The sequence below is a fragment of the Microcaecilia unicolor genome, chromosome 3 (assembly GCF_901765095.1).
Source record: "Microcaecilia unicolor chromosome 3, aMicUni1.1, whole genome shotgun sequence".
Lineage (NCBI taxonomy): Eukaryota > Metazoa > Chordata > Amphibia > Gymnophiona > Siphonopidae > Microcaecilia > Microcaecilia unicolor.
In genome coordinates, this window is record NC_044033.1 from 381,521,916 (window position 1) to 381,546,980 (window position 25,065).

The window sequence follows — 25,065 nt, forward strand, 5'->3', positions numbered from 1 at the left end:
CTTTAACAAGATACAGTCTCCAAAACTGAACACAATACTCGAGGTGGGGTCTCCTCACTAAAGTCTCGGCCTCATTTGTTTACCAGTTTACACATGCTAATCCTCATGTTAAGCTACTGCATTACCACCCCCCAATTCTATCATCACCAGTGCCTACACGTAAGCATCACTTACACATTATTATAGAATACTATCACTTACCCACATGAATGTAGAATTCATTCAAGTGCTCATTAGGCGCTAAACAGTATTCTCCAAACTAACACAGTTGCAGGTGGTGCATACATGTGGGTATGGGCAGTGTATAATTATGGTACAGCCAGAGACCCACACTTGAACACCTATCTTTATACGTTATGCACTAAACATTTACACACTAACATTTATGCCTTTTAATGGCACAAATGATAGCAATTAAATGTTGGCGACCAAATGCTATTACAGAATTAGTACTCGACACCCTGCACGACATTTAAATAAATAATTGTCCCCTTGTTGTATGCAAACTTCTGACTCTTCCTAGAACATTTTTAGACAAAGAAAATCTCTGCGTCTATGGGGTGCTTTAACAAATCAGGACTTTGTGTTTTTCTTCACCGGTGACTTAACAGCCCAGTTTACTGTAGTCTTCTTCAAAAGGCTCCATAAAAGAGAACAGAGTTGAAAAATGTCCTGATAAAATTAATTAGTAAGCTTTCGGGGGGACACGGGTCAAGTAAAAAAAAAAAAGAAAAGAAAAGGATTTTAATCCAAAGCAACAAATAAATAACTAACAGAACCGGCACTCGTCTGACCACTATAAAGTTCATGCTGCCATTCCTCTGACTGTCAGCGGAAGCCTGAGCACGCACGTGCGGTAAGAACACAGACAGACAGTTAGCAGGAGAACGCCAAAGCCGGGCACGAGTTTATTTTCCACCGTGGCGTGCGAACCAAAGCTCCCTACTACTACTACCACTACCACCACCACCACCACCCCTACCCCTCAGTAAGCAATCACGAGAGCGGAGAAGTAGCACTACAGTTTGTCCCCGCACGAATAGAAAAACTCCAAGCTAGGGTTACATGATAGAAAAAACCCACCACTCTTCTTTCTCAGACGGCAGTTACCTGAAAATCGAGCATATTTGTTGGCCGTGAAGCGACAGAGAACCCCTAGCGCCCGTAAACCCGCCATGTTGCTGTAGGTCAAATAGGAGGTGGGTGGGTCCCCACTCCGAGTCCTCGCTCTCCTGGTCACCCTTCCTTCCTGGTCTTTTCTTAGCGTGGCCGCAAGGGTGGCCGAAAATGGCTCCTGGTCAAATACGAAAATTGCGGTTTCCCTCTGTTTATTATATCATTTGGCATTGCGATTTTTTAAAATTACTTGTTGTTCTCCTTTACTATCGGCACTCTTTATTGGTCATTGGGAAAAGGAAGTCAAGCGTTTCATTGAAATGGAATCAGGCGCGATTTGGGTCAGTCCCAGATTGAGCCTTGCGAAAGCACGAGGTCTTTCTTTGAACTAGGGGCGCTGCCGCTGTGGTAGAGGAGTGCGTGCGCCCACCGTGGAGGTTAGTGAGTGTTGGAGTTCTTTGGATGCTGGAGTGAAGGCAGTGCGCAGTGGTGAGACTGTAGTTTTGTGCGAGGCGTGCGTGGAGAGAACTGTGGGGTTCGTGTTGAAGCTCATGTAGTAGATGTGCTGTTGGTAACAAAACCAGGATAGAGAAAGCAATTTGTGGCTGTTTGTTAATTGGGGGTGGGTGCGGGGTGTAGAGGAGTAGTTGGTTGGACGGTCAGGCTGACCATACGTCACCTTTCGCCTTCTTTAATATTGGGCTATGCTGCTGCTCGCAGTGGCGGCCCTTGAGACAGAAAGTAGGTGAAAGGTCAAATCCCCGTGACTGAGGCGAGTCAATAGAATGTTTCCTTACACGGTGGTTAAGCCTGACATGAACTAACTGGGTCGCATACCAAATGGCTGGAAAAACAAAGTGTGTGAGGTTTGAATTGTCTCATTCTTGCATCACTACATTTATTTGCAACATGAGTCTGACTTCTCACTTACAGTACTTCTTTAGGTTCCACTTTTATTGTTTTTGGTGATTTTATAGAATTGCTGTCTCGGTCTTCAGTCGGACGGCAATGGGGTATCCATAGTCGATGTTATTGCGATTATCACTTTGCCTTGACCTTCAACCTTGCAAAACATGATGTTTTTTGTGTAATGATCTATCTTTTCGAAATCGTGTTATTTTGACTTTCCAAGGAAACCTTAAGTTTCATTTCATTCATTTATTTTAGTAGTTATATATCTAAGTGGTTTATATATTTTTTTCTTTTACATGTAGTGGGCCTGTCTCTAGTGGGCTTATACTCTAGGTAGTACATTGTACTACAGTTGTATCGGGGGGGGGGGGGGGGGGGGGGGCAGTGGAGGGTTAAGTGACTTGCCCAGGGTCACACTGAGCTGTAGAGGGAATTGAACCTGGTTCCCCAAGATCTCAGGCAGCAGTGGGAATTGAACCCAGTTCCCCAGGTCTGCAATCCGCTGTACTAACCATTAGACCACGCCTCCACTTCATCTCCAATACTGATTGATTTTATCTTCAGGTAATCCCTGGTATACAGCAGGATTCTTAAGACACCAGTTTTCTTCCTGTTTTACTTCTTTGCAGTTAAACTTTCATGTCCAGATGATGTTATTGAAAATATCATAGCTTGGACAAGTCAAATCTTTGTATGCAGATATATCTTGGATAAATGTCTGTACTTAAAGATCTATTCTAGGTCCTTCATAACTGCCTATATCACCATTGGATTTCTTGACTACTTGTAGTTTCATTGTTAATTATTGATCCATGTCTGCCATTGTTACTCCATCGAGGATGAAATTATTGATTTTACAGATTGCTAGAATTTTTTTTTAATCGTCACATTATGGGGCAGGCCCATTTTGAGACAGTTCCTTGTTATTATAAAACATTTGTTTAAGGTCATCTTACTTGCAGCCAGTAACTGGTATATTGTCAGCATACTGAAAGTTTTCTACAACTTTTCACACCTCAGGTTTCTTCATATAGAGAAGCAGGTTTCTTCCTGCTTCTCTGATAATTTATTCTGCATACAAATTGAACAGGTACAGGTAAAGTACGCTTCGTAGTCATAAACCTTTGTCAATTTATTGGGTGTTCTGGTATACCTGTGCTTCTTAATGTAACCCAAAGGCTTTCCATAGTCAATGTAACATAGGTAAATATCCTTTTAGTGTTCTTCTGTCTTTAGTGATTCATCTCACATTTGTGATCTCTCTGGCTTCTTGCCCTTTCTTGAATGTCGCATGTACTTCAGACAGTCCTTGTTCCAGTTATTGTTGTAGTCTCCATTGAATAATCTCGAGTAGGATCTTTCTGATGCGTGGGATCAGTGATTGTGTGATAATTTACACAGTCAGTTGGATCACCTTTATTCAGTTTTGCTATGAACACAGACCTTTTCCAGTCAGTAGGCCATGATGTTGTCTTCCAGATTTCCTGGCAGAGCCTTGTAAGTATTGTAATAACTGCATATGATTGCTATAATAATTCAGTGGGAATGCCATCGATACCTGGTGCTTTCAGTGCTGCTTTGACTTTTTCATCATTGATGGTTCCTGATCCATCCTATGATTCACGTTGAAATGGCTATTGATCCACTTGATCTTTTTGGAATTATGAATCAGGGGCCGATGCTCAAAAGTCCCCATTAAAAACTGTGGATGTTTAGATCCATGGTAGAAGTTACCGATTTTGAAATGGTGAGCGATGCTTAAAAAAAATTGCATGCAAATTAGATTTACATAAATTCAGTAAACTGCTCATTAGGGAAAGTGCCTAGCACATGCACAGAACAGCCTCTTGGTAGGTGTCCATGTTCTGCGCATGCCCAGGAATCCTGCTTCTGTACTCTCCCCTGTAGTACTTGTTGGATCCACTGCTCCCCCCCCCCCCCCTCTTTTCCTTCAGTGCTCTGATGCTGGCTCACCTTCTTCCTACAGCTTACTTGCCTTCCCTCAGGCTGCCCCCCCCCCCCAAGCTATCGTCGGAGGGGCTTTCCCTATCCGATTGGCTGTCTGCTTGCTTCTGGCCCCTAAGCTGTTCTCTGCTGACCCACATTGATTTGCTATGAAAATCTACTCCTTGCTGGAAGCCCAGCAAGCTGACATAGGGGCTTTTCCCCAGCCAGTTGTTTTCTCTGTACCTCTAATCTGTTCTCTGCTCTCGGACACGTTTTTGCATTGAAAAATGTGAGCAGAGTGCTCCTCTCGGAAATCTCCCTCACACAACAACTTCTCTAGACATGCCAGAAAATTTTGCATGTTAAAGGTAGGCGCTCCTTTCTGTGCATCACACAGGATGCTCATTTTTAATACTATTGAGCTCGTTATAATACGTTTGCATTGGGTTATCACTAGCAGCTACTGCAAACGGTTAAAGCCACGCAGAACCCCCTTGTGTATTAGACGCTAAATAATGTTTACTTTAGACTGGCTCTAACTGGTCTAAAGCAGACGTTGCAAGCATGGTAAGCGTTGTGCATTGGGCCCTCAGTATATTATTTCCACCTTTTCTTGATCATTTTCTCGGTTTCATTTAACATAGATCCTTGAGTATCTTTTAGCATTCCAATTCTAGGGTAGTATTTTTCTCATAGCTTTAGGAAAACAGAGGGAAATCTAATATTTTATTTTCTTATTCTATGCACACATTGCTATAGTGTCTTTCTTTATTTCATCTTATATCAACTTGGAAATTTCATTTATGTTCCACAAATCTACCTTTAGTACCTTTTTTGTTTCTTTTAAACTCACCCAAACCTGGTTGAGGAAAGCGGGAGTAATTCTTGGCCCATCTCCTCCCCCTCCTACAGTGTTGAGCTAGCAGAGACCTGCATCATGGATATCGACTTGCTCTATGAGTTGGCATCTTACTATTTGACATGATGGTGGTGAGCACCAGGACCAGAGTGGAGGCTGGGCAAGTGGCTATCATCTCAGAGGTTTAATTTAGATTTCAGGGATTGGAGTGGAGCTCTAGGTGCCCAGGGTGGTAGGTGGATGCAATTTTTGGGGCGGTCTCCTGGGTGAGTGGGATGGTGTTGATATTTTGAGCCTGCAAATAGGTGGGAAAATGTGGGGTACAAATGCAATAAATAAAAACGTGGATGGCTCTGGCTGTGCCATTGGGCCGCAGAGGCAGCCTCTGGGGTTCATCTGGTAATTCTCGCCTTCTGGGGAGGCCTTCTCTTTGGGCCTGCAGTTGCCAGAGGTCCAGGTGAGGCTTCCCTCTCGATCTTCCCAGTCTTGTCTCCAGTTTCAGGAGGCCGGCCTGTCCAGGCCCAGACAGTCGGGCTCTTTTGGGGGACTGCATACTCCACAGCAGCTTCTGCTTCCCGGTTGGCCCCAGCTCCCCGTGCTGCACAGTTGTGGAGGCAGTGGCATAGCTGGGGGGGGGGGGGGGGGGGGCGCCAGGGGAGCGGCCGCTCCCCCAAACTGAGTTCTGCTGCCGCTTATTTTTTCTCAACATGTTGCATTGAAAATGTGCGCTAGCGGAAGTCCGCTCTCATGCCACTTTTGCTCCCCCCCGCTCCGTCAACCTGGCTCAGCTTTTGGGTGGAAGTGTCTGTCCATTCCTCCTGGCCTGCTGTTGGAGGGCGTGTGTTTCTCATGCTAGAGTGGTGGGCCAAGATTACCTCAGACCGGTGGGTCTTGGTCAGTGTTGGGTATTACTTGGAGTATATCTGAAAGCTCCCAGAGTTCTTCCTGGATCCCCCATGCTAGCCCCGGCCTAGGTTCGGGTGGTTCCCTCTACCCTGTGCAAGCTGCTCTATTTGGGGGCAGGGCAGGTGGTACCAGCAGAAATGGCCGGTCGAGGGCACTGCTCACTTTCCTTTGTGGTACTGAAGACAGGACGACATCTGGCGCCCGCTATTGGATCTCAAGAGGATCAACCGAGCGCTCCATGTGTGCCATTTCCGCATGGAAACCTTGCAGTCGGTGCTCGTTGCGTTAAAGCAAGGAGAGTTCTGAACTTCCCTGGATCTCGAGGAGGCATATCTGCACATAAGATTTAGCCTCCCCTTCGGTGTTTCCTATACTGTGCAGTGCTCGGGGGGGGGGGGCACTATCGGTTCAAGGCTGTGCCCTTTTGGCCTCAAGACCACGGCCCAGACCACCTTCAAGGTGATGGTGGCAGCCTTCCTCAGCAGTGTTTGGGTTACAGTCTATGTTGGCAGGCTGCTGCATTCATTGGGATAAGTGAGCCTCCTTAACAAGTGTCATTGTACTCCATCTCAGTCCCTCGAGTACCTCAATGTGGTCTTCTACATCTGAATAGGGAAGGTCTTTCTTCTGGAGGTGAAACAGCTGCAGCTGGGCACGCAGGTAATCTCCTGCTGTTCCAGGCCCCTCAGGGATGTGAATATGTGCAAGTGTTGGGTTCCATGCGGTGACCTTGGATGTTCGGTTGTGGGCTCGAGCACACACGAGATCTGTTGGACCCAGGGGAGTGGGGGCTCTCTTTGGAGGCATTTCAACTGATCTTGGAACGGTGGGGGTTGCCGGAGTTGGATCTCTTCGCAACCTGAGGCAATGCCAAGGTCTCCCGGTTCTTCAGCAGGTGCAGAGGTCCGGGGGCGGAGGGCCTGGAGGCTCTTGTTGAGTCCTGTCCGGCAGGGGTCCTCTTGCATGTTTTTCCTCCTTGGCCAATGTTCGGTCTACTTCTGGGCTGCATTTCTCAGCAGCCAGGGCTTGTGATTCTGGTGGCTCCAGACTTGCCCCATCGGCCATGGTACACAGCCCTGATTTGGCTCTTGGTCGATCATCCCCCTTGTCAGCCGGACAGGAGGAGGATCCTGTCACAGGGACCCGTCCTCTTGGAGGATTCCTCATCCTTTGGACTTACTGCTTGGCTCTTGATCGGGAGCACTTGCTTCATGCCAGGAAGAAGTCCACTTCCACAGCATACGCTCATATTAGGAGGGCCTTTGAGGCCTGGTGAGCCTGTGGCCTCTGTGCATAACCTTCTGGCATTCCTGCATGAGGGTCTGGAGGACAGTTTGGCTTTGCATTCCCTGAAGGTTCAGGTAGCCACTTTGGCCTGTTTTTGGGGCCAGGTACAAGGCATGTCCCTAGGGAAGTACCCAGATGTGGTGTGGGTTATGAGAGGCATCTACCATCTGCGTCTGCTTATGCTGCCAATTTGTCTGGAGTGGAGGCTTAACGTGGTATTGTGGGCTTTCCAGTGGGTGCATTTTGAGCCCCTGGTTCAGCTTTCCTTGCAGGAGTCGACTTTGAGGGCGGTCTTTCTGGTGGCCTTGGCTTCTGCCCGCTAGATTTCTAAGTTGCAGGCTCTGTAAGTCAGGGACCCCTTTCTCCTTTACAGAGGCTGGGGTTCAGCTTTGGACTATTCTGTCCTTTCTTCCTCTGTTCCAGAGGACCTTCTGTCTCTCTGGTGTTTGGATGTTCTCTATGTTCTCTTGCGGTACTTGGAGGTTACCAACGACTTTTGGTGCTCAGATCATCTTTGTGTTCTGTTTGTAGGCACTCGGAAGGGACTCCAGGCATCTAAAGTGACTCTTGCACGTTGACTGCGGGCAGCTATTGTGTCGGCTTCTCTGTTGGCTAGGAGTTGTTAAGGCTTATTCCACCAGAGTGCAAGCAGTATCCTGGGTGGAGGCTCCACAGTTTAAGTGGCAGATGTTTGTTGGGCGGCAACGTGGGTCTCTGTTCCCACTTTCACGATGCAGTATCGTCTGGATGTCGTTTCCAGGGCTGATGCTACTTTTTGGAGCTTCAGTGTTGGTGACTGGATGTCGCCAGGCCTGTCCTACTTGAGGACTGCTCTTGTACATCCCACAAGTCTCTAGATTGTTCTGTGGGACACTATGGAAGGAGAAATTAGGTCTTACCTGATAACTTTCTTTCCATTAATCCCAACAGATCTATTCAGAGGACTGCCCTACTGCTGTGTTTTCTTTGTGCTTTCTTCTCTCATATGGCCTGTTCAAAATTCTTGCAGAAGCGTCCTTTCAGGTATTTAAAAAAAAAATAAAAAGCAATAGCAGCTACATAGAGGAATCATCCGTCAACATAGAAGCTTGGAGGGTGTGGCTCACGTGCCGGTGGCTGTGCAGCTGTGAGGCAGCCAAGGGCCTATTTCTTTTTGGATCGGCCATGATGGCGGCAGCGGCTGCCTTTGGTCGTGTGTCCAGGGATCCCAGCCCTGGGCACAAGGCCCTTGGTTGCTCGGGCTCACTTCGTTGAGGTTTTGGTGCTCTATTTTAGAGGAGATTTCTTGATTCTTGGTTCATCTGCTGGTAGGGGGACATAACCCACAAGTCTCTGGATTGATCTGTTGGGACTAATGGAAAGAAAATTATCAGGTAAGACCTAATTTCTCTATCCGCATCAAAATTAGGTGTGGGCATTTACACCAGGTTTTAGTTGGTGTAAATGGCAGCACCTAATTTTTTTGTCACGGGGACAAACTGTAAACTGTCCCTAACTAGATGAGGTTTATAGAATAGTTCTAAATGTGGTTTTTTTTGTTTTGTTTTTGGTTTTGTTTTTGGTTCTCAGCATAATCTCTGGCTCTTGCTGTATGCAGGATTATACCTGCTTGGGAAGTAAGTTCTAAATTGTGTGGGTTTTTGAGATTTTGCACTCTATGTAAGATGATATTACTTTGGCCAATTGGATATTACTATTCCAACTTTTTGAATCTAAAGACTGGAGGAGCTCTCTGTTTCTTACAATAGCCAGTTGAATAATAATTTTGTCCCACAAGATCAGAGTATCCAACAAAAATGAGTTGAGTAGTTAGTAATAGGATTATACTGGAGGCATGAAGCCAGTTCCTTGATGAGGATTCCTTGAAAGAAATGATAACAAGTGATTTTGGCTCACTTCTAATCTATATCAGGCTTGCTGGTTAATCTGACATAGTCATTGGTTATACTGTAGTAATCTGCTATTTAAATACAGTGATGTGAAAAAGTTCCTACCCCTCTCCAGACTTCTCTTATTATTGCATATGTAATGTCACACTTTTTTTTTTCTATTATTCTTTATTGTGGGTGCAGAAGACAAACATTAAGAAAGAAATTACAGTTGATTCTTGGTTGTTCTTGGTTCATTCTTGGATATTACTGACTTTTTTTTCCATTCTTTAGCTTCCAAAATGACACTTATGCTGACTCGAGTCATCAGGAACCTTCCTATTACTTCATCATGGGCTGTCAGATTCTGTAAGTTTTTTTTATAATATATTCTAAACTTTGCTCTTTATTACAAATGAGTATAGATGATCTCATTTTGAATATTTTATGCAAGGTTTTGTAGACTGAAGTATTTCATCTACTAGTTACTATATTTTTAAGACTTCCAACTGGCCTCACTTTATGCAATAGCACAGAATATAGTTTCACACTGAAAGAATATGAGACCATCTGCTATATAGCAGTGGTTAGTAGAATTAGTTATTTGCTATTTAAATAAAAGCAGAACATGCATGTGTGTGGGTTCAAGTAGATATGAAATCTTCAGATTTCCTGGTAACCTTGATAGCAGAATAGTTCAATGTGCTAATTTTGAACTGAACGATATGCAAGGTTCCCCATTAGGAGTCACCGACCAGGAAAGGGATCTAGGCGTCATCATTGATGATATGTTGAATCCCTCTGTTTAGTGTGCGGCGGTGGCTAAGCCAGCAAATAGAATGTTAGATATTTTTAGAAAAGGAATGGAAAACAAAATTGAGGATGTTATAATTCCTTTGTATCGCTCCATGGTGCGACCGCACCTCGAATATTGTGTTCAGTTCTGGTCACCGCATCTCAAAAAAGATATAGTGGAATTAGAAACGGTACAGAGAAGGGCGATGAAAATGATAAAGGGGATGGGATGACTTCTGTATGAGGAAAGGCTAAAACGGCTAGGGCTCTTCAGCTTGGTGAAAAGATGGCTGAGGGGAGATATGATAGAGGTCTATAAAATAATGAGTGGAGTGGAACGGGTAGACATGAATCGCTTGTTTACTGTTCCCAAAAATGCTAGGACTAGAGGGCACCGAAGGAAAATTTTTCTTCAGTCAATGTGTAATTAAACTCTGGAATTCGTTGCCAGAGAATGTAGTAAATGCAGTTAGGGTTCCTGAAGGACTTGAGGAAAATCCACTGCTTGTTTCTAGGATAAGCAGCATAAGATGTATTGTACTTTTTTGGGATCTTGCCAAGTACTTGTGACCTGGATTGGCCACTGTTGGAAACAGGATGCTGGGCTTGATGGACCTTCAGTCTGTCCCAGTATAGCAATACTTATATACTTATAACTGTGAACATTATGAAATACTATATTGAAAAAATGTTTCATTTTATACTGAATACTACTTTATGAGTCCTGCTTAGCTGGTGTCACCTTAAGATCTGGATTTCTGTTAGGCTTAAATAGGTTAAAGAGGATCCACGTACGTGGAGAACTCAATAGATCCCACGGGGCAGCAAACAGAGATAAAAGAAGTGGGAAAAGTAAACCAGGCTTGTCCAAAGAACTTAAATAGGTAACATTTTAGTTTAAAATCAGTTCAATATATTATTGTATGAGTAATGTAAACTGTAAAGACATCGGACTGTCTCTGTGTTCTGGGGAAAAAGTCATGAATCTCTTGATAGTTGAAGCATGCTCAGTGTACAGTTTAATTGGATATATTATTTTTGTCTATTTTGGAGGCGGGGCTTGTTTACTTATACAAAACACTGTATAGAACTTATGCAGCTTCTATTAAAAATGTATACTTCCATCATCAGAACCTTATTTATTATCCTGGAAAGTGTCTAAACCAGTGGTTCCCAAACCTGGTCCTGGAGGCATCCCAGCCAGTCAGGTTTTCAGGATATCCACAATGAATATTCATGAAAGAGATTTGCATGCATTGGAGGCAGTACATGCAGATTTCTCTCATGAATATTCATTGTGGATATCCTAAAAACCTGACTGGCTGAGGTGCTTCTAGGACCAGGTTTTGGAACCACTGTCCTAAACTGTGATATTAGGACAAAATATTAATACAACACCAAAAATAAATTCCTTACAGTCTGCTTCAGACTATTCCCGACAAGTGGATAATATGCACTCCTACCAACGGAGGGAGACTGAGAATTATTGACACCTGTATAAGGGACTATGCAACCCTGACCTGCCCAGTATTTCTCATTCTCCCAGCAGAGGTAGGTGAATCTGTGCAGCCCTGCTGTTCGGTTGAGTATGCCATTTTTAGCTCCATTTCGTAAGAAAAGTTAGAATAGTATTTAAGAGATTGCTTCAGGGGTGTCCTAGAGTAGATTTTGCTGCTGGTTTAAAAAAAAAGAAAGAGAGGCAAGAAACAGAATACACAGGCAGTAGAAAAAAAACGTTTCTCTCTGGCCTCAGGCTTGGATCCCTGCGCTTTTGGGGGTGTGCACACTGGGTTCCTCCCCACCCCCCTTTTCTACCCCCTCCTGCTCTCCTTTGGTTAGTGGTGTGCCTCGGCCTTCTCCCCAGTTTACCTGGGAGTTCCTTGAGGCGGGCCCATAGTTGGAACAGAGCACTGCCAGTATTTAAAAAAAAAAAAAAAGAGGCTCAGGACCAGTTGCAGAACGCTATCAGATGGGGGAGCGTCTTTTGCGGTGGGAAGCTTGTGACTGGACACCGCTCTGGTACAGTTTGGCATGGCCTCCCAGGCGGAGAAGGCACATAGTTGTCGGCCTGTTCCGCTCGGCGGGTGGTTTCTGTGCACAGTGGTCTTTCCCACGTGTGCAAAGAAGCGGAGACCATGATGGATACTGACCCAGAATCGGGTGTCCTGTTGGCGGGGAGTGCTGGGAAGGCCCCTTGGCAGAGTAAGGAGGCTTCTCTCAGGGAAACTGCCCTCCTGATGCGTGGTGCTTTCGGCCCCATTTTGGGTCCAAGTGCTGTGAGGCTGGACTCTGGAGAGGGACCTCTGCTTTGCAGGTATGATGCCTCTACGGTCCCCTCTCATTTTCCCCCTAAATGTGTTCTATTATTTCATTAAGCTTATTGCCTGAAGAGGGGGCTCCCTGTGGAGGCTATGGGAGATCCCCTGGCAAACAGGGCCCCAGAAGGGTCAAATGTGGCGCACTCTGATCAGGGCAATCCCTGGGATGCGGGAGGATCCCTCAGTTGTTTGGATTTTTAGACGGCAGGAGTTGCTGTCTTTCTTGTCGGAGGTCCTACGGGCTCTCAAACTGTCGGAAGACCTTCAGGTGTCTCAGAAGGGCGATCCACTGTTAAAGGGGGTGTGCCGGCCGCCCCAGACCTTTATGTATCACGAGGATTTGCGGGAGTTGGTGGAGGGTGAGTGGCAGATGCCGAATTCGCCCTAGCGCATTGGTTGGGCAGTGGCTCGACTTTATCAGCTCCCTCTGTTGGACTTGGAGTCTTTCTGGGTCCCTAAGGTGGATGCTCTGGTGACAGCTATTCCTGTAATGGGGCTTCCCTTAACGACCCTCAGAATTGTAGCATGGAGGCTCTACTGAAGTGCTCCTTTGAGATTTCGGCCTTGGTGTTACAGGCAGCCATTTGTGGGCGTTACATGGTGCAGACCTGCTTTCAGTGAGCTTAGCACCTTCCAGACGCACTGTCAGCATCCTCACAGGCGTCTTTGGATGTCATTTACTTGGAGTTCAGCACGGACTTTCTCTCCGATGCTCTCTATGACTTCGTCCACTTGTCTGCGAAGAACCTGGCACTGGTGGTTACGGAAAGGTGATTTCTGTGTCTGGAATTGGTCGGCAGATGTGGCCTCCAAGGTTCGTTTGTGTCGGCTTCCATTCCAGGGCAAGTTGCTCTTTGGGGATGAGCTAGAGAAGAGAAGCTGGTGAAGAGCTTGGGTATATCCAAGGTTCCTCTGCTCCTGGGAGACTGATCCCGCTCAGGTTCCCGTTCGATGGGTCGGGGACACCTGAGGGAGCTGCGCAAGTATCAGCCAGGTTGAGGGGCCGGTTCCCAGTATAGTCGTTACTGAAGTAGAGGTCAGCCTATTCGGTCCTTTCCTTCCTTTAGGGGCAACAGGCAGGGAGGTCATGATGGGGCCCTCCGAAAGTGCTGGAGGTTCCAGAGCTTCACAGTGAGGGTGCAGGGGCAAAGTCTCCGGTAGTGCCCATAGGCAGCAGGTTGCAGCTGTTTTACCAGAGGTGGGCCCGCGTGACGACAGATCAATGGGTCCCGGACATTATCAAGGAGAGCTATGCACTGGAGTTTCATTGTCCTCTTCCAGAAGCTTTCCTTGTCTCTTCCTGCAAGTCTCTGGTCAAGATGGCAGCTGTCCGGCAGACCCTGGAGAGGCTCTTGGCCCTGAGGGCAGTGATTCCAGTCCCTCCAGAAGAAAGAGGTTCTGGGAGGTATTGCATTTATTTAGTGGTGCCCAAAATGGAGGATTCCTGGCATCCTATCCTGGATCTCAAGAGGGTGAATCGGGCCTTGAGCGTTTCTCCATTTTGCATGGAGACCCTACGTTCAGTGATAGTAGCGGAGCAGCCGGGAGAGTTTCTGACCTCCCTAGATCTGTCAGAAGCATACCTTCATATTCTTTTTTTTTTTTTTTTTTACTTATTTATTCTTTTATTTATATTACACAAGTAATAAACTTGTTACATGTAATTCAGGGAAAGATAGAAAACAAATATATTCTCCTATACAGAGCAAAACAAGAAGAAAAGATTTTTGTTTTAAACTGTAACTTCGTATTTATCCCTTCCTTAGACCACAAATATTGGGAAAGTGACTTAAATCAAGGAAATCACAGTAGTATAAAGTTAACAAGTAAGGCCCATGCCAGCCCACATCTATCTATTAGATTGTAAGCTCTTTGAGCAGGGACTGTCTTTCTTCTATGTTTGTGCAGCGCTGCGTACGCCTTGTAGCGTTGTAGAAATGCTAAATAGTAGTAGTAGTAGTAGTAATCTGTTCCATATACAGCCTGATAAACAGATGTTGTTACCCTGCTACCCTCTTCAGGTCTATGAAAGCTCTAAGCTGATCCGGTATAAAGAAAACATTTAACTCCCAAATATCTCACTATACATTTACATTCCCATATTATCTGACTAATGAACTTTTGACATTCAATAATCCTAACTAATAACATATACATACATTACAAATTCTGCATTATCATGTTTATCGAGACAGACACAACTTCTTAAAATGTCAATAATAATCCATCCTTACAAACCCCAAAATACTAGCCTTCTTCAAATCAGTTGCTGAAATTTAAACACCAATCAGCGTCCATCATGTGTTTCAGGAATATATCGTGTAACCTCAGTTTCAACTTGTCATGTCCCAGACACGCTGCTTTGATAATTATAAATCCAACAGCTGAAAGATTTCACAGCTTCTTTTGGAGAATATGATATCAGACATCATATAGATGAAATTTCCACTGGTTCCAACACATTAATTATCAGTCTAGTTTGGTCCCCATTTACTATACATTTACAGGGATAAGCTAGAAAGAAAGTAGCCCCCAAAGACTTTATTTCTTCTCTCATATCCAGAAAATGTTTCCGTTTATCTTGAGTAGATCTAGTAATGTTTGGAAATATCCATAATTTTTGGCCATAGAACTTTTGTTGAGCATTCTTTACAACTTCAGAATGGCATTGAAATCCTGCTCAAATACATATGAGACCAATAGTGTAGCCCTTTTTGTTACTTCTGTTAATGAGTTCTCCAAAATCAAAGAAATGTCTCAAGTCATCAAATTTCTCCTCTTCCTGGGCCTGTTCCATATCCTCATGAGACCCCCTTGCTGCTGCTTCTCAGGAAGGAAATATATCTTATTTGTGGGAGGAATATTTTGAGCGGAAAACTTTACATTTTCAATTAGATATTTTTTGAATAATTTTAGGGGAAGGACTCCAACAGGCCTTGGGAAATTTAGTTTCCTCGTATTCAGAGGTGTATTATAATTTTCAATTTGTTCTGTTTTCTGGCACATAACCAAATTGTCTTTCATAACTGCTGACATGTTGTCCTTAATATTGGAAACATCAGTTTGATATTTTTGTACCTGATCATTAAAGTCCTGCTTTAATTTGTCCATTGGAGACTTGGAGAGCTGTTCCACCATTGAAACCAGATTCGTTGTTTCCTGAGTTGATTTCTTAATCGAGGAATTCACTCTCTCGATTGCTTGCCAGAGGGTATCCAGCGTAACCACCACGGGAGGGTTCAATAGTCCCTTGTCCAAGATCTCAGATACCGCCATTAACCGCTCCGATGAAAAGCCATTACCACAGGCCCCAATACAAGCGCCTTCTGTGTTCTTGGGGCCCGCCTTCTCTTCCCACGATATGGTGGGGTATGGTGGTACCTCGGTTTCCAGAGGAGATAGCGTTGTTTCATGTTCCAAAGGTTCCTCCCTCGGCGCACAAAGCAGAACTTCCTCCGGTTTATTCTGTGGGCACCGGTGAGTGAAGCTATCAAGGGTTTGCTTTTTCGGGGAAGAGGCGAGGGCAGGTAACGGTAAAGTCCTTACTATCTCCTTTCTTTTAGTATGCGGCATAATGGCAAACAGGAATCAAAGTTTAGGAAACTTCAGCAAACTATTCCAAGCAGCCTCACTCCTCTCAACGTGTCAGCGCCATCTTTGCCACTCCCTCCCAAAATTCATATTCCAATTCTTTGGGATCATCAGCGTTTTCTGTGGTTTGCAGTCTTGGGGGAACACTACCAGTTTCAGGAAATGCCCTTCAGCTTGGCTACTGCGCCATGGACCATCTGCAAGGTGATGGTGGAGGTGGTGGCGGCTCACCTCGGGCAGGAGGGCATTCTGGTGCACCCCTACTTGGACGACTGGCTGATAAGAGTGAAGTCCATCGAGGAGAGCTGCATGGCTACGGCTCGGGTGGTGCCACTGCTTCAACATCTGGGTTGGATTATCAATGTGGCCAAGAGTTCTCTTCCCCCCCCAGTTAATCATTGGAATATCTGAGGGTTCATTTTGACACGCGGGATGGCATGGTGTGCCTCCCGGAAGCACGGATCCAGAAGATTCAGTTGCAGATTCGTCGGTTTCTCGTAGTCGAGGATCTGTCTGCTTGGGCAACAGGGCATGGGTTCCATTGCGGCAGCAATCGAAGTGGTTCCATGGGCAAGTTCTCACTTGAGGCCTCTCCAGTCTGCTCTCAGTTGGATTCACTGTCTTGCAGTGTGCGGCTTTGCAGGGCAGTGCGCCTCATCCTTCAGCGGTTGCTGGATCGGCGCCATCTGAGTCGGGGCATACCTCTGGACTAGGTGCTAGTGACTACAGACGCCAGTCTCTCCTGATGGGGAGCCTATCGTCAGGGGCAAATGGCCCAGGGCCACTGGTTGGAAGAGGAGTCCCGCTAGTCGATCAACTGTCTGGAGACTCGGGCAATATGTTTCACCCTGTTGGCCTTTGAACGGTTGATTCATCTCCGGGATGTTTGCATGCTCGGTGTGAGTGCGGTAACTTGTCATTCACCAGGGAGGTACCAGGAGCCCTCTGTTAGCGCAAAAAGCAGCCCTGATCATGGACTGGGCGGAGCAGAATCGACTGTTGCTGTCGGCGGCGCATGTGGCGGGTTCTGCCAATCTGATGGTGAAATATCTCAGTTGCCATCATCTGGATCTGGGGGAGTGGAGTTTGGCTTCCTTCGTGTTTTAACTCATTATTGACAGGTGGGGTCCTCCGATCATGGATCTCATGGCCACAGCCGAGAATGCAAAGGCCCCAGTCGTTGAAAGGAACCGTTTTCAGAGGGTCTGGATGTGTTGGGTGAGCCTTGGCCATCTCAGGGTCTGTTTTTTTGTGTTCCCTCTGTGGCTGCTCATCAATCGAGTTCTGCAGCACATTCAGGGTAATGGTCGAGTAGTTCTGGTGGCGCCCGACTTGCTGCGCTGGCCGTTGTAGGCCAGTCTGGTTCGGTTGCAGGTGTGTGGATCCAATTCATTTTCCCTTAGAGGGTGGTCTGCTGCAGCAGGGTCCGGTTCTCATTCCCGATGTGGCTGTGTTCTCGCTTGTGGCTGTTGAGCGGGCGAGGTGGTTGAAGAAAGGGAAATGGGACTTGATATATCGCCTTTCTGAGGTTTTTGCAACTACATTCAAAGCGGTTTACATACATTCAGGTACTTATTTTCGTACCAGGGGCAAAGAAGGGGTATTCCTCTGGGGTGATTCGTACCCTCTTGAGTTCTGGGAAATGTTTCACCTCTTTGGCCTATGTACGAGTTTGGTGTATTTTTGAGGTTTGGTGTGAAGAGCGAGAAGTGCTTCCTTTGCAGACTTCGCTTGGAAACCTTTTGTAATTCCTTCAGTGTGGATAGGAGAAAGGCCTTCATGTGCAATTGGCAGCTCTGGCTTGTTTTCGGGGCCCAATTTAGGGGAAGTCTTTGGCTCTCCATCCAGATGTTTTCCGTTTTTTTCCAGGGTATCAGATGCTTGAGACCATCAGTTTGGCCAGTCGTTCCTCTGAATTTGAATTTGGTTCTGTCGGCCTTAGTTAAGGCCCCTTTCGAGCCTCTTCAGCAAGCCTCCTTCAAGGATCTTTCTCTCAAGGTGGTATTTTTGGTGGCCATCACATCAGCGTGGTGTATTTTGGAGTTGCAGAGCACCAGACTCCCGTCATATGATGTCGCCCACATGTGAGAATAATCAGCCTGATGTCCTCAGAGAACACCAGTTTAAAAGTACCTTTGCTTTACAGTTTCCTCACTTCTTTTCACCTGTGTGCTAGCCATGTTAGCCATAACACCCCCCTGCTTAATGGTGCAGTGGTTAGGGAAGCAAAAAAAACAAACTGGCAAAGCCACTCTTTTGGGCTTGGCATTTACTTCAGATTTCCCTCCAAAGGGGTGTCTCCTACTACTCTCACTCAGGCAGGAGAGTTGGCCCTTGTTCTGGAAATTGTGAGAGCTTTTCAAGTTATAAGTTCACATACCTACTACTGGTAGAGGCAACAGAGATCACTCTTAGGCTGTTTCTAACAGGCAGAAGCTATATGCCCACTACATGTTCAGTGAATTTCTTCCATGTGGTTGTTTCCTAAATCACAGTGCAATCTAAACTCAGTTAATGGCACATGAGCTTCTAACAACTTTATTATGCTTCATAAAAATTTGTCTTTCTAATTTTGTTCTTTCTAGCTGCAAGACCTCTGAGCTTCTCTTCACAACTGCAGTCACCAGGTATGTTAATTACCTAGAAAGTATAAATCCCACTTTTTTTTTTTTTTTAATGATTGCCTGTCATGGATGAGATCTCCAGGAAAATGTTAATAATACAAGTTATACTAGCAACTGTCTCTTGTTTTGAGTTCATCAAATCCTGTACGAAGGCCACAGGTTATCACACATGCATCTCCCACCCAACACAATTTTTTGACCTAGAATGACTGCAACACAAATTATTTTTTTTAACAGTAAATTTTTATTCAATTCAAACTTTGTTTCAGTTTAACGAACAGAGGCTGTAATACATTTTATGTTGTAGCCCATAAACTGAGACTTTAGCACACATAAGCACCGCCATACTGGGAAAAGACCAAGGGTCCATCAAGCCCAGCATCCTGTCTCCGACAGTGGCCAATCCAGTCTTCAAGAACCCGGCAACCACCCCCCCCCCCCCCCCAAAAAAAAAAATTTTTTTTTTAAATAATATTCAAAGAAAATTAGTTATTAAACCATTTAATATTCTTGACAGCTCCCTCCCTCCCTTCCAATTCCTCCCCCCCCCCCCCCCACCACACACACACACACAATCTGGACTTCCTGTTCTCTTAATCAAGATTTGAAAATGACCGGAGGCAGCACAGCTTGACTAGAGGTATGTCTTGTCAGACAAATCTGATTAATTTCTTTGGCTGAGTGACCAGGTTGGATCGAGGTATAGAGCTGGCTGTAGTGTTCTTAAATTTTAGCAAAACTTTTGACACTGTTCCACATAGGCAACTTAGTGGCCTTGGTATGGTCCTAAAGTGATTGAGTGAGTTAGAAACTGGGGTGAGTGGAAAGAGACATAGTGGAAAATGAAGCTCACACAGAGGAAAAAGTTGTTACTAGTGTGTAACAAGGATTTGTCCTTGGTCAGATGCTTAACATTTTTGTAAGCGATATTGAGGAAGGACTGTCTGGAAAGGTTCGCTTTTATGCAGATGATCCCAAAATTTGCAATAAGGTAGATACCCCTAATGGTGTAGACAACACAAAGAGGTATCTAGAGAAGCTTGAAGTGTGGTCTAGAATTTGGCAGCTAAAAATGCAGGGTCATATCAGGGTTGCAAAACTTATGGGAACAGTACAGTGTAGGGAGATGAAGTACCTTTGTACATGAAGGAAGAGCGAGACTTGGGAGTGATCATATCAAATGATCTTAAAGTAACCAAACAGGTAGAAAAAGTGATGGCAAAAGCCAGAAAGATGCTTGGGTGTATAAATGGCTAGCAAGAAAAAAGATGTGATAGTTCTTCTGCATAAGTCTCTGGTGAAACCCCGTTTAGAATACTGTGCACAGTTCTAGAGACCAGCCCTTCAAAAAGATATAAAAAGGATGGCATCCAGAGGGCAGCTACTCAAATGTTGAGTCATCTTTGTCCTAAAGTGTATGGGGACAGACTTAAAGATCTCATTATGTGCAGGAAAGGGGAGAAATGGGAGATATGATAGACATTTAAATATCTCTGTGGCATAAATGTACAGGAGGCAAGTCTCAGCTGAAAAGAAAAGGGGACATGGGATGAAGGTGAAAATGAGTTTATCCCCTATCTGAGGAAATACTGTTTTACAGAAAGAGTTGCGGATGCATGAAACAGCCTCCCGGTGGAGGTGGTGGAGATCTCAAGTCTGTATCTAATTCAAGAATGCATAGGACAAATGTATAGAATCTCTAAGTGAGAGGACTAAACAGGTAGAAAAGGTGATGGTCAAAGTCAGAATGATACTGGGGTGCATAAGGAGAGGGATGACCAGCAGAAAAAAAGTAGATGATGTGCAGTTCTGGGGACTGCACCTACAGAAACATATAAACAGGATGGAATTAGAGGGCAGCTACAAAATTGGTCTGCTTATGAATCTCTACTTATACCCTGGAAGAGAGGCGGGAGAGAGGGAATATGATACATTTAAATACCCCAGTGGCATTAATGTACATGAGGTGAACCTTTTTCAAATGAAGGAAAACTCTGGAATGAGAGGGCATAGGTTGAAGTTAAGAGGAAATAAGCTTAGGAGGAATCTAAGAAAATACTCTTTCAGAGAAAGAGCTGCCCAGCTGTTTCCTGAGTATGTCAGTGGAAATGACGTAGTGTTATACACAATGTTGCACATTCATCCACTCAACCTTTTTATCAAGACCCCATGGCTCTATTGTGTTCTACTTGAAAATATATCTTTACTCTTTTCTTAATACTGAGGATATATCGCCTCTCTTTTAAGTTTAACTTGCTGTAAGAGTAGAAATTGAAAGTCATTGAGTATAAGCAAACCAGGGGATTTTATAAAAACCTAGATGTAAGGATTAAATCTCCCAATGTTTACAAATTGTTGAACCTGGTTAACTTGCAAAAAATATGGAAGCACACAGGTAATTTGTTGTTCTTCCACATTGTTTGTTTTACTAAACAAACAATTCATATGAACACCGCTCTTTTAAAGGATCAACAGATCAATTTTTGAGGATCAAATGTCTATGTACTAATCATAGCACCTTTTTGTTTCAAGCTAGCCATATGAAGTAGCAATTTTTACAGGGAGAATGCCCAAAACGAGTCATTCATAGATCCTGTAAAATAGCAAACAAAGCTCATAGCAATTGGTTGTTTAGTAAGACAAACAGTGTGGAAGAACCTGTGTACTTCCATAATTTTTCAAGTTCACCGGGTTAAACAAATGGTCTGCAATACATCTACATAGCAAAAAGTGCTGCGAGACATGAAGTATCACCACATTTTAGACTTAAGGGTGCGGTTAAACCCCTCTACCATGGCCGCTTTTGCATATCATTGTTGATCACAAAATGGCAGATTCCTTTTCTTTTTAGTAACGTCTGCAGAGGTTTATTTAAACTAGGGTTACCATATGGCTCCAGAAAAAGGAGGACGGATTGAGCCAACCGGGTTTTACTTCCATTGCTTTCAATGGAAAGCAATTGAGCCAGCTGGGTTTTACTTCCATTGCTTTCAATGGAAAGCAATGGAAGTAAAACCCGGCTGGCTCAATCCGTCCTCCTTTTTCTGGAGCCATATGGTAACCCTAATTTAAACTCTCTTTACGCTTGTCTGTATTTTTTTAGACATGCAGTGTAAACTCAATAGCTTTTCAAAGGCTTTGGCCACTTCATGACCAGTTTTTGTTCTTAGACTCATGGTCCAAGCATCTTAAAAGAATACAGCACTGTCAGATCCACCAAGTCCGCTTGCACTGAGCATTCACTTCTGAAACTATGGTTTTGTTTCTTTAAAAACGAATGCGAGCAGGTCGTTGTAAGGTATACTGTAAGCATCTTGCCCCCTGAGCCATTCTACCTGCTTTCTTTTGAGATCCTTATTATGTTTTCTAGAGGCATTGAACAGAGGCATGATGCCTCCTAACCAACTCGAAGTAAATTCTGCTTATTTTTTTTTCTTTTTTTGTACATGACTTCATAGGGCAGTATGTGCTTCAACACTAGCACATCATTGTAAAAAGAGGGTTTTTTTTTTTTTTTAAGTCCTCAGAGCAGGGGTGGGGGGACTGTTTTAGAGAAGAGGGGAAGAAGCAGCTGGAAAGTTGAGTGCTGCATCTTTCTACATGCAAGAGCTTTGGGCTTTGCCAGGTTTTTTTTTTCGAGTTGTCAACGTGTAAAGTGTGATATGTGTTTCTAGTACAGACATGTCTAGAATGAGGACTCACACATTTCAAAGTGACTATACATTTTTTTCACATGACCTTCTTCCCTTTACAATACAGCACATCGCTGGGTGAGAAGGGCTTACCTGCTCATATTGATAGCTCTACTAAGAGAGACTTCTGCAAAACTTAAAAACAGTGTAAAATGTATGGCTTTGGGGTTTTCTGTCTCTTAAAAAAAACTGTAATCACACATCACTGCTTTTTCTGAATTGTCCACTGAAATGGTGGCTAGGGAGGGGGGAATCCGTGAGAGTTTGGTAAAACTAAAAGCAGGTTGGCTATTCACACACTGCTGCGTAAGGCTCTGATCTCTAAAACCTTTTTCTCTTTCAGCCTGGCCGCAGAAAGGGGGAGTGATGGGGTATAGGGAGAGGGCTGTGTGTCAACCTGTTTGACCTCACACAGACAAGAACAGACAGTTTAAAACTAGCATGATTGCTGGTCTCTGTGCATGAGAGTTGCATGGGGAGAAGAGAGGAGAGGGGAAATGATTGTAAAACCAGTAGGTTTTCAACACTAACCACTCACACTAGTTCTTTTGCATGTGTGCCCTTAAAAGCCTAAAATGTCTGCACAGGCCCTATCTCTCCTGAGAGACGGTAGCTGTGGAGTAGTGGTGGGGGGGGGGGGGCTGCTAAGATGTAGGGGATTAAGACATGAGGGCTGCATGCTTCATCTCTACGTCTTGCTCCATCTCTACCTATTTTCAAATCTATGCTGAAAGCCCACCTTTTCACTGCTGCTTTTGGCTCCTAGCCACTACTCATTTGCCTCCCCTTGTTCCTTCTCACCCAGTACTTGCCCTTATTGTCTTGTCTGTCTTTCTATTACTTTAGATTGTAAGCTCTATTGAGCAGGGACTGTCTGTGTCAGTTGCTCAGCGCTGCGTGCGTCTGGTAGCGCTATACAAATGCTAATAATAATCTCTGAATTGGTTCAGCAAGAGAGTTCTCAGCCTGCCATTCTTAACACCAGACAGGCAGGTCTCGGTCCATCTTAAACATGTATAAGGGGCTTAAAACCATTAGAGCTGTGGTTTAAACCGCACAGTGTCCCTTTTTTTGGAAAACAAAATAATAAGAAACAGGTCGTCTGAAGGCTAAAAAATGCCTATTTTGTTTCATGCGAGAGGAAAAAGAAAAGCTTAAACTGTGCACGTTCCGGCTCCATGGCTGTAATGGGCGGTATTGGGGGAGATTAACGCCACTTCCTAACATACGACTTATCCAAGATGGCAGCAAGTAGTGTGAAACAGCAAGTGCCCCACTGTCTTGGATTTCTGCAACCACTACTTGCTGCCATCTTGAAAAGGGTGTGTGGTCTGGGCAGAACTGGGACATAACCCAGAAAGTGTTTGGGGTGGGACTGTGACATCACATCTGGTGACATCAAAAGGACTGGGGAAGTGGGCGTGGCTTGGATGGAGAGTAAGTGGACCTAAGGCAGATCCTTGGCTCTGGCTGGCAACCCGAAAGTGGGCATGGTACCTATCAAAATAAAGATCATTAACGGTTGACAAATTCTAGTGAAATATACTACAAAGAGAGAGTGTGAGCAGAGAAGGCAAGGGTGGCATGCAGGGGGAAAGAAAAAATGATGGCGGGGGAACAAATTCACTTACCCCCAACTGGGTGTGGCTCTTTGGTACACGTGTCAGCAAGCCCCAGTGAGCAAAAGGTCTGTAGGCTAAGGCTCAGAGCTAGGGATGACACATCACCTCCAGGTTCACAAGCAGTCTGAAAGTAAGAAGGGGGTTGTTTCAGAAAAAAAAAGAACTTGCCCAGACCAGCAGAGGCCCTAAGGGACTTCCAGCTAGCCTCTTAAGCTGAATCTCATGGGTTAGAGCTTGGGGCTACAGAGGGTCAGACCCCTCTTTACTCTTCCAGGGGGGGGAGGTCCATGGACCAGTCCCTGGGAGCAAGCCCTGGCTAAGGCTCTTCCTCAAGGAGTGCAGTCTGTGGACAACCATAGGGAGGCAGGCCTGTTTAGTAGAAAATGTACTACACCAGTCTAACCTGCACCAGAGGCAGAGAAATAGTTAAGATCTGAATGTTCTCTGCCTCTATCTGCTGATTGGGGTAATATAACACACTTGTCTGGCCTGTCTTTCAGGATTATAAGGAATTCTAGTTTAGAGCAGAGCAAGAGGAAAGGCAGTAGGACTGGTTTGGGGGATGGAAGGAGAGAGATTCCCTCAAATATAATATGGTCCTTATTGCCACCCCACAGCCCAGGCCTGTTAACACCAGGAGAACCATCCTTCCTTCTTTCTCCTAGTCTGGATTGCATTGCCATAGGATGGAAGTATCCACCCACAAAAACGTTGTATAGCTTATTCTTACCCAGTCCCCTCCCTGCTCACTTTTCTTCTCCAAATCCCAGCTCACCTCCCCCCCCCCCCCTCGCTCTCTCGTTCTCTCTCTCAGTTTAATTTTTTGATATACTGCACTCCCCAACAGTTGGCACAACAGAGCACTTTATAAGATCATAATAAACAAAGGAGGCGAAAAGAACTACAATAACCAAAAGTAACACAGTCGTAAGAATCTCAGCAACAGAATGTCACTACAGAGCATGGTGTGTCATTGCTGGGCAAAACTCAACAATATGGCAGTCGCAGTGCTTTTTTGCCCCAGCAGAATGGCTTTTTGATGATTCCAGGAGTACAATCCGCTAGCCAGTGTGCCATTACCCAATGCTGGATCACACCGCTTTGGAAAATGCTACGTATCCCATGTCACCCCCATCCCTTTATTCTTCAACTTGATTTTCCCATTCCTATATTGTGTTTCTAAACCATTCTTTATTTGTGTGCTTCCTCTCCCCTCATCTTTACTAAACAGCCATATTCTGCTCACTCATCATTACCTCTGAATAACCCTTGGCAATTTAGTCTTTGCCTTTCTCTTCAAATCATCCCCATTCCACTCGTATGGTCACATAGTTGGCTGGTATTTATTCTCTCTAAATTTTTTTTGTTTTATTTTTTTGTTACATTTGTACCCCGCGCTTTCCCTTCTGTCTTACTCCTGTTTCAGCTTGATAAGAGAAGTTGAAATCCTTTTCTCCTCCTACCACTTGCATCAGTGCTGTCATTCATTCCCACTCTCATTTATAAAATATCTTCAATTTTTCCCTGT

At 44.8% G+C, this 25,065-nt stretch overlaps 2 protein-coding genes across 5 annotated transcripts in view; one reads left to right on the forward strand and one right to left on the reverse strand.

The window, feature by feature from the left end:
• The window catches only part of LOC115467008 (trifunctional enzyme subunit alpha, mitochondrial-like), a 93,636-nt gene extending 92,412 nt beyond the window's left edge, over positions 1-1,224 (reverse strand). Inside the window, exon 1 of the mRNA XM_030198639.1 lies at positions 1,111-1,224. Coding sequence (XP_030054499.1) covers positions 1,111-1,177 — 67 coding nt within the window. The 5' untranslated portion in view covers positions 1,178-1,224. The remainder of the gene's footprint in view (positions 1-1,110) is intronic.
• A 228-nt stretch (positions 1,225-1,452) lies between these two features.
• Positions 1,453-25,065, forward strand: part of HADHB (hydroxyacyl-CoA dehydrogenase trifunctional multienzyme complex subunit beta) — a 148,556-nt gene continuing 124,943 nt past the window's right edge. Inside the window, exons 1-4 of one of the 4 annotated variants that reach the window (XM_030198641.1) lie at positions 1,510-1,602; positions 5,449-5,454; positions 9,190-9,264; positions 18,185-18,226. In XM_030198641.1, coding sequence (XP_030054501.1) covers positions 9,198-9,264; positions 18,185-18,226 — 109 coding nt within the window. In that variant the 5' untranslated portion in view covers positions 1,510-1,602; positions 5,449-5,454; positions 9,190-9,197. Of the gene's footprint in view, positions 1,652-5,448; positions 5,455-9,189; positions 9,265-18,184; positions 18,227-25,065 lie in introns of all 4 variants that reach the window. The other 3 variants (XM_030198642.1, XM_030198640.1, XM_030198643.1) reach the window with 3 other exon arrangements.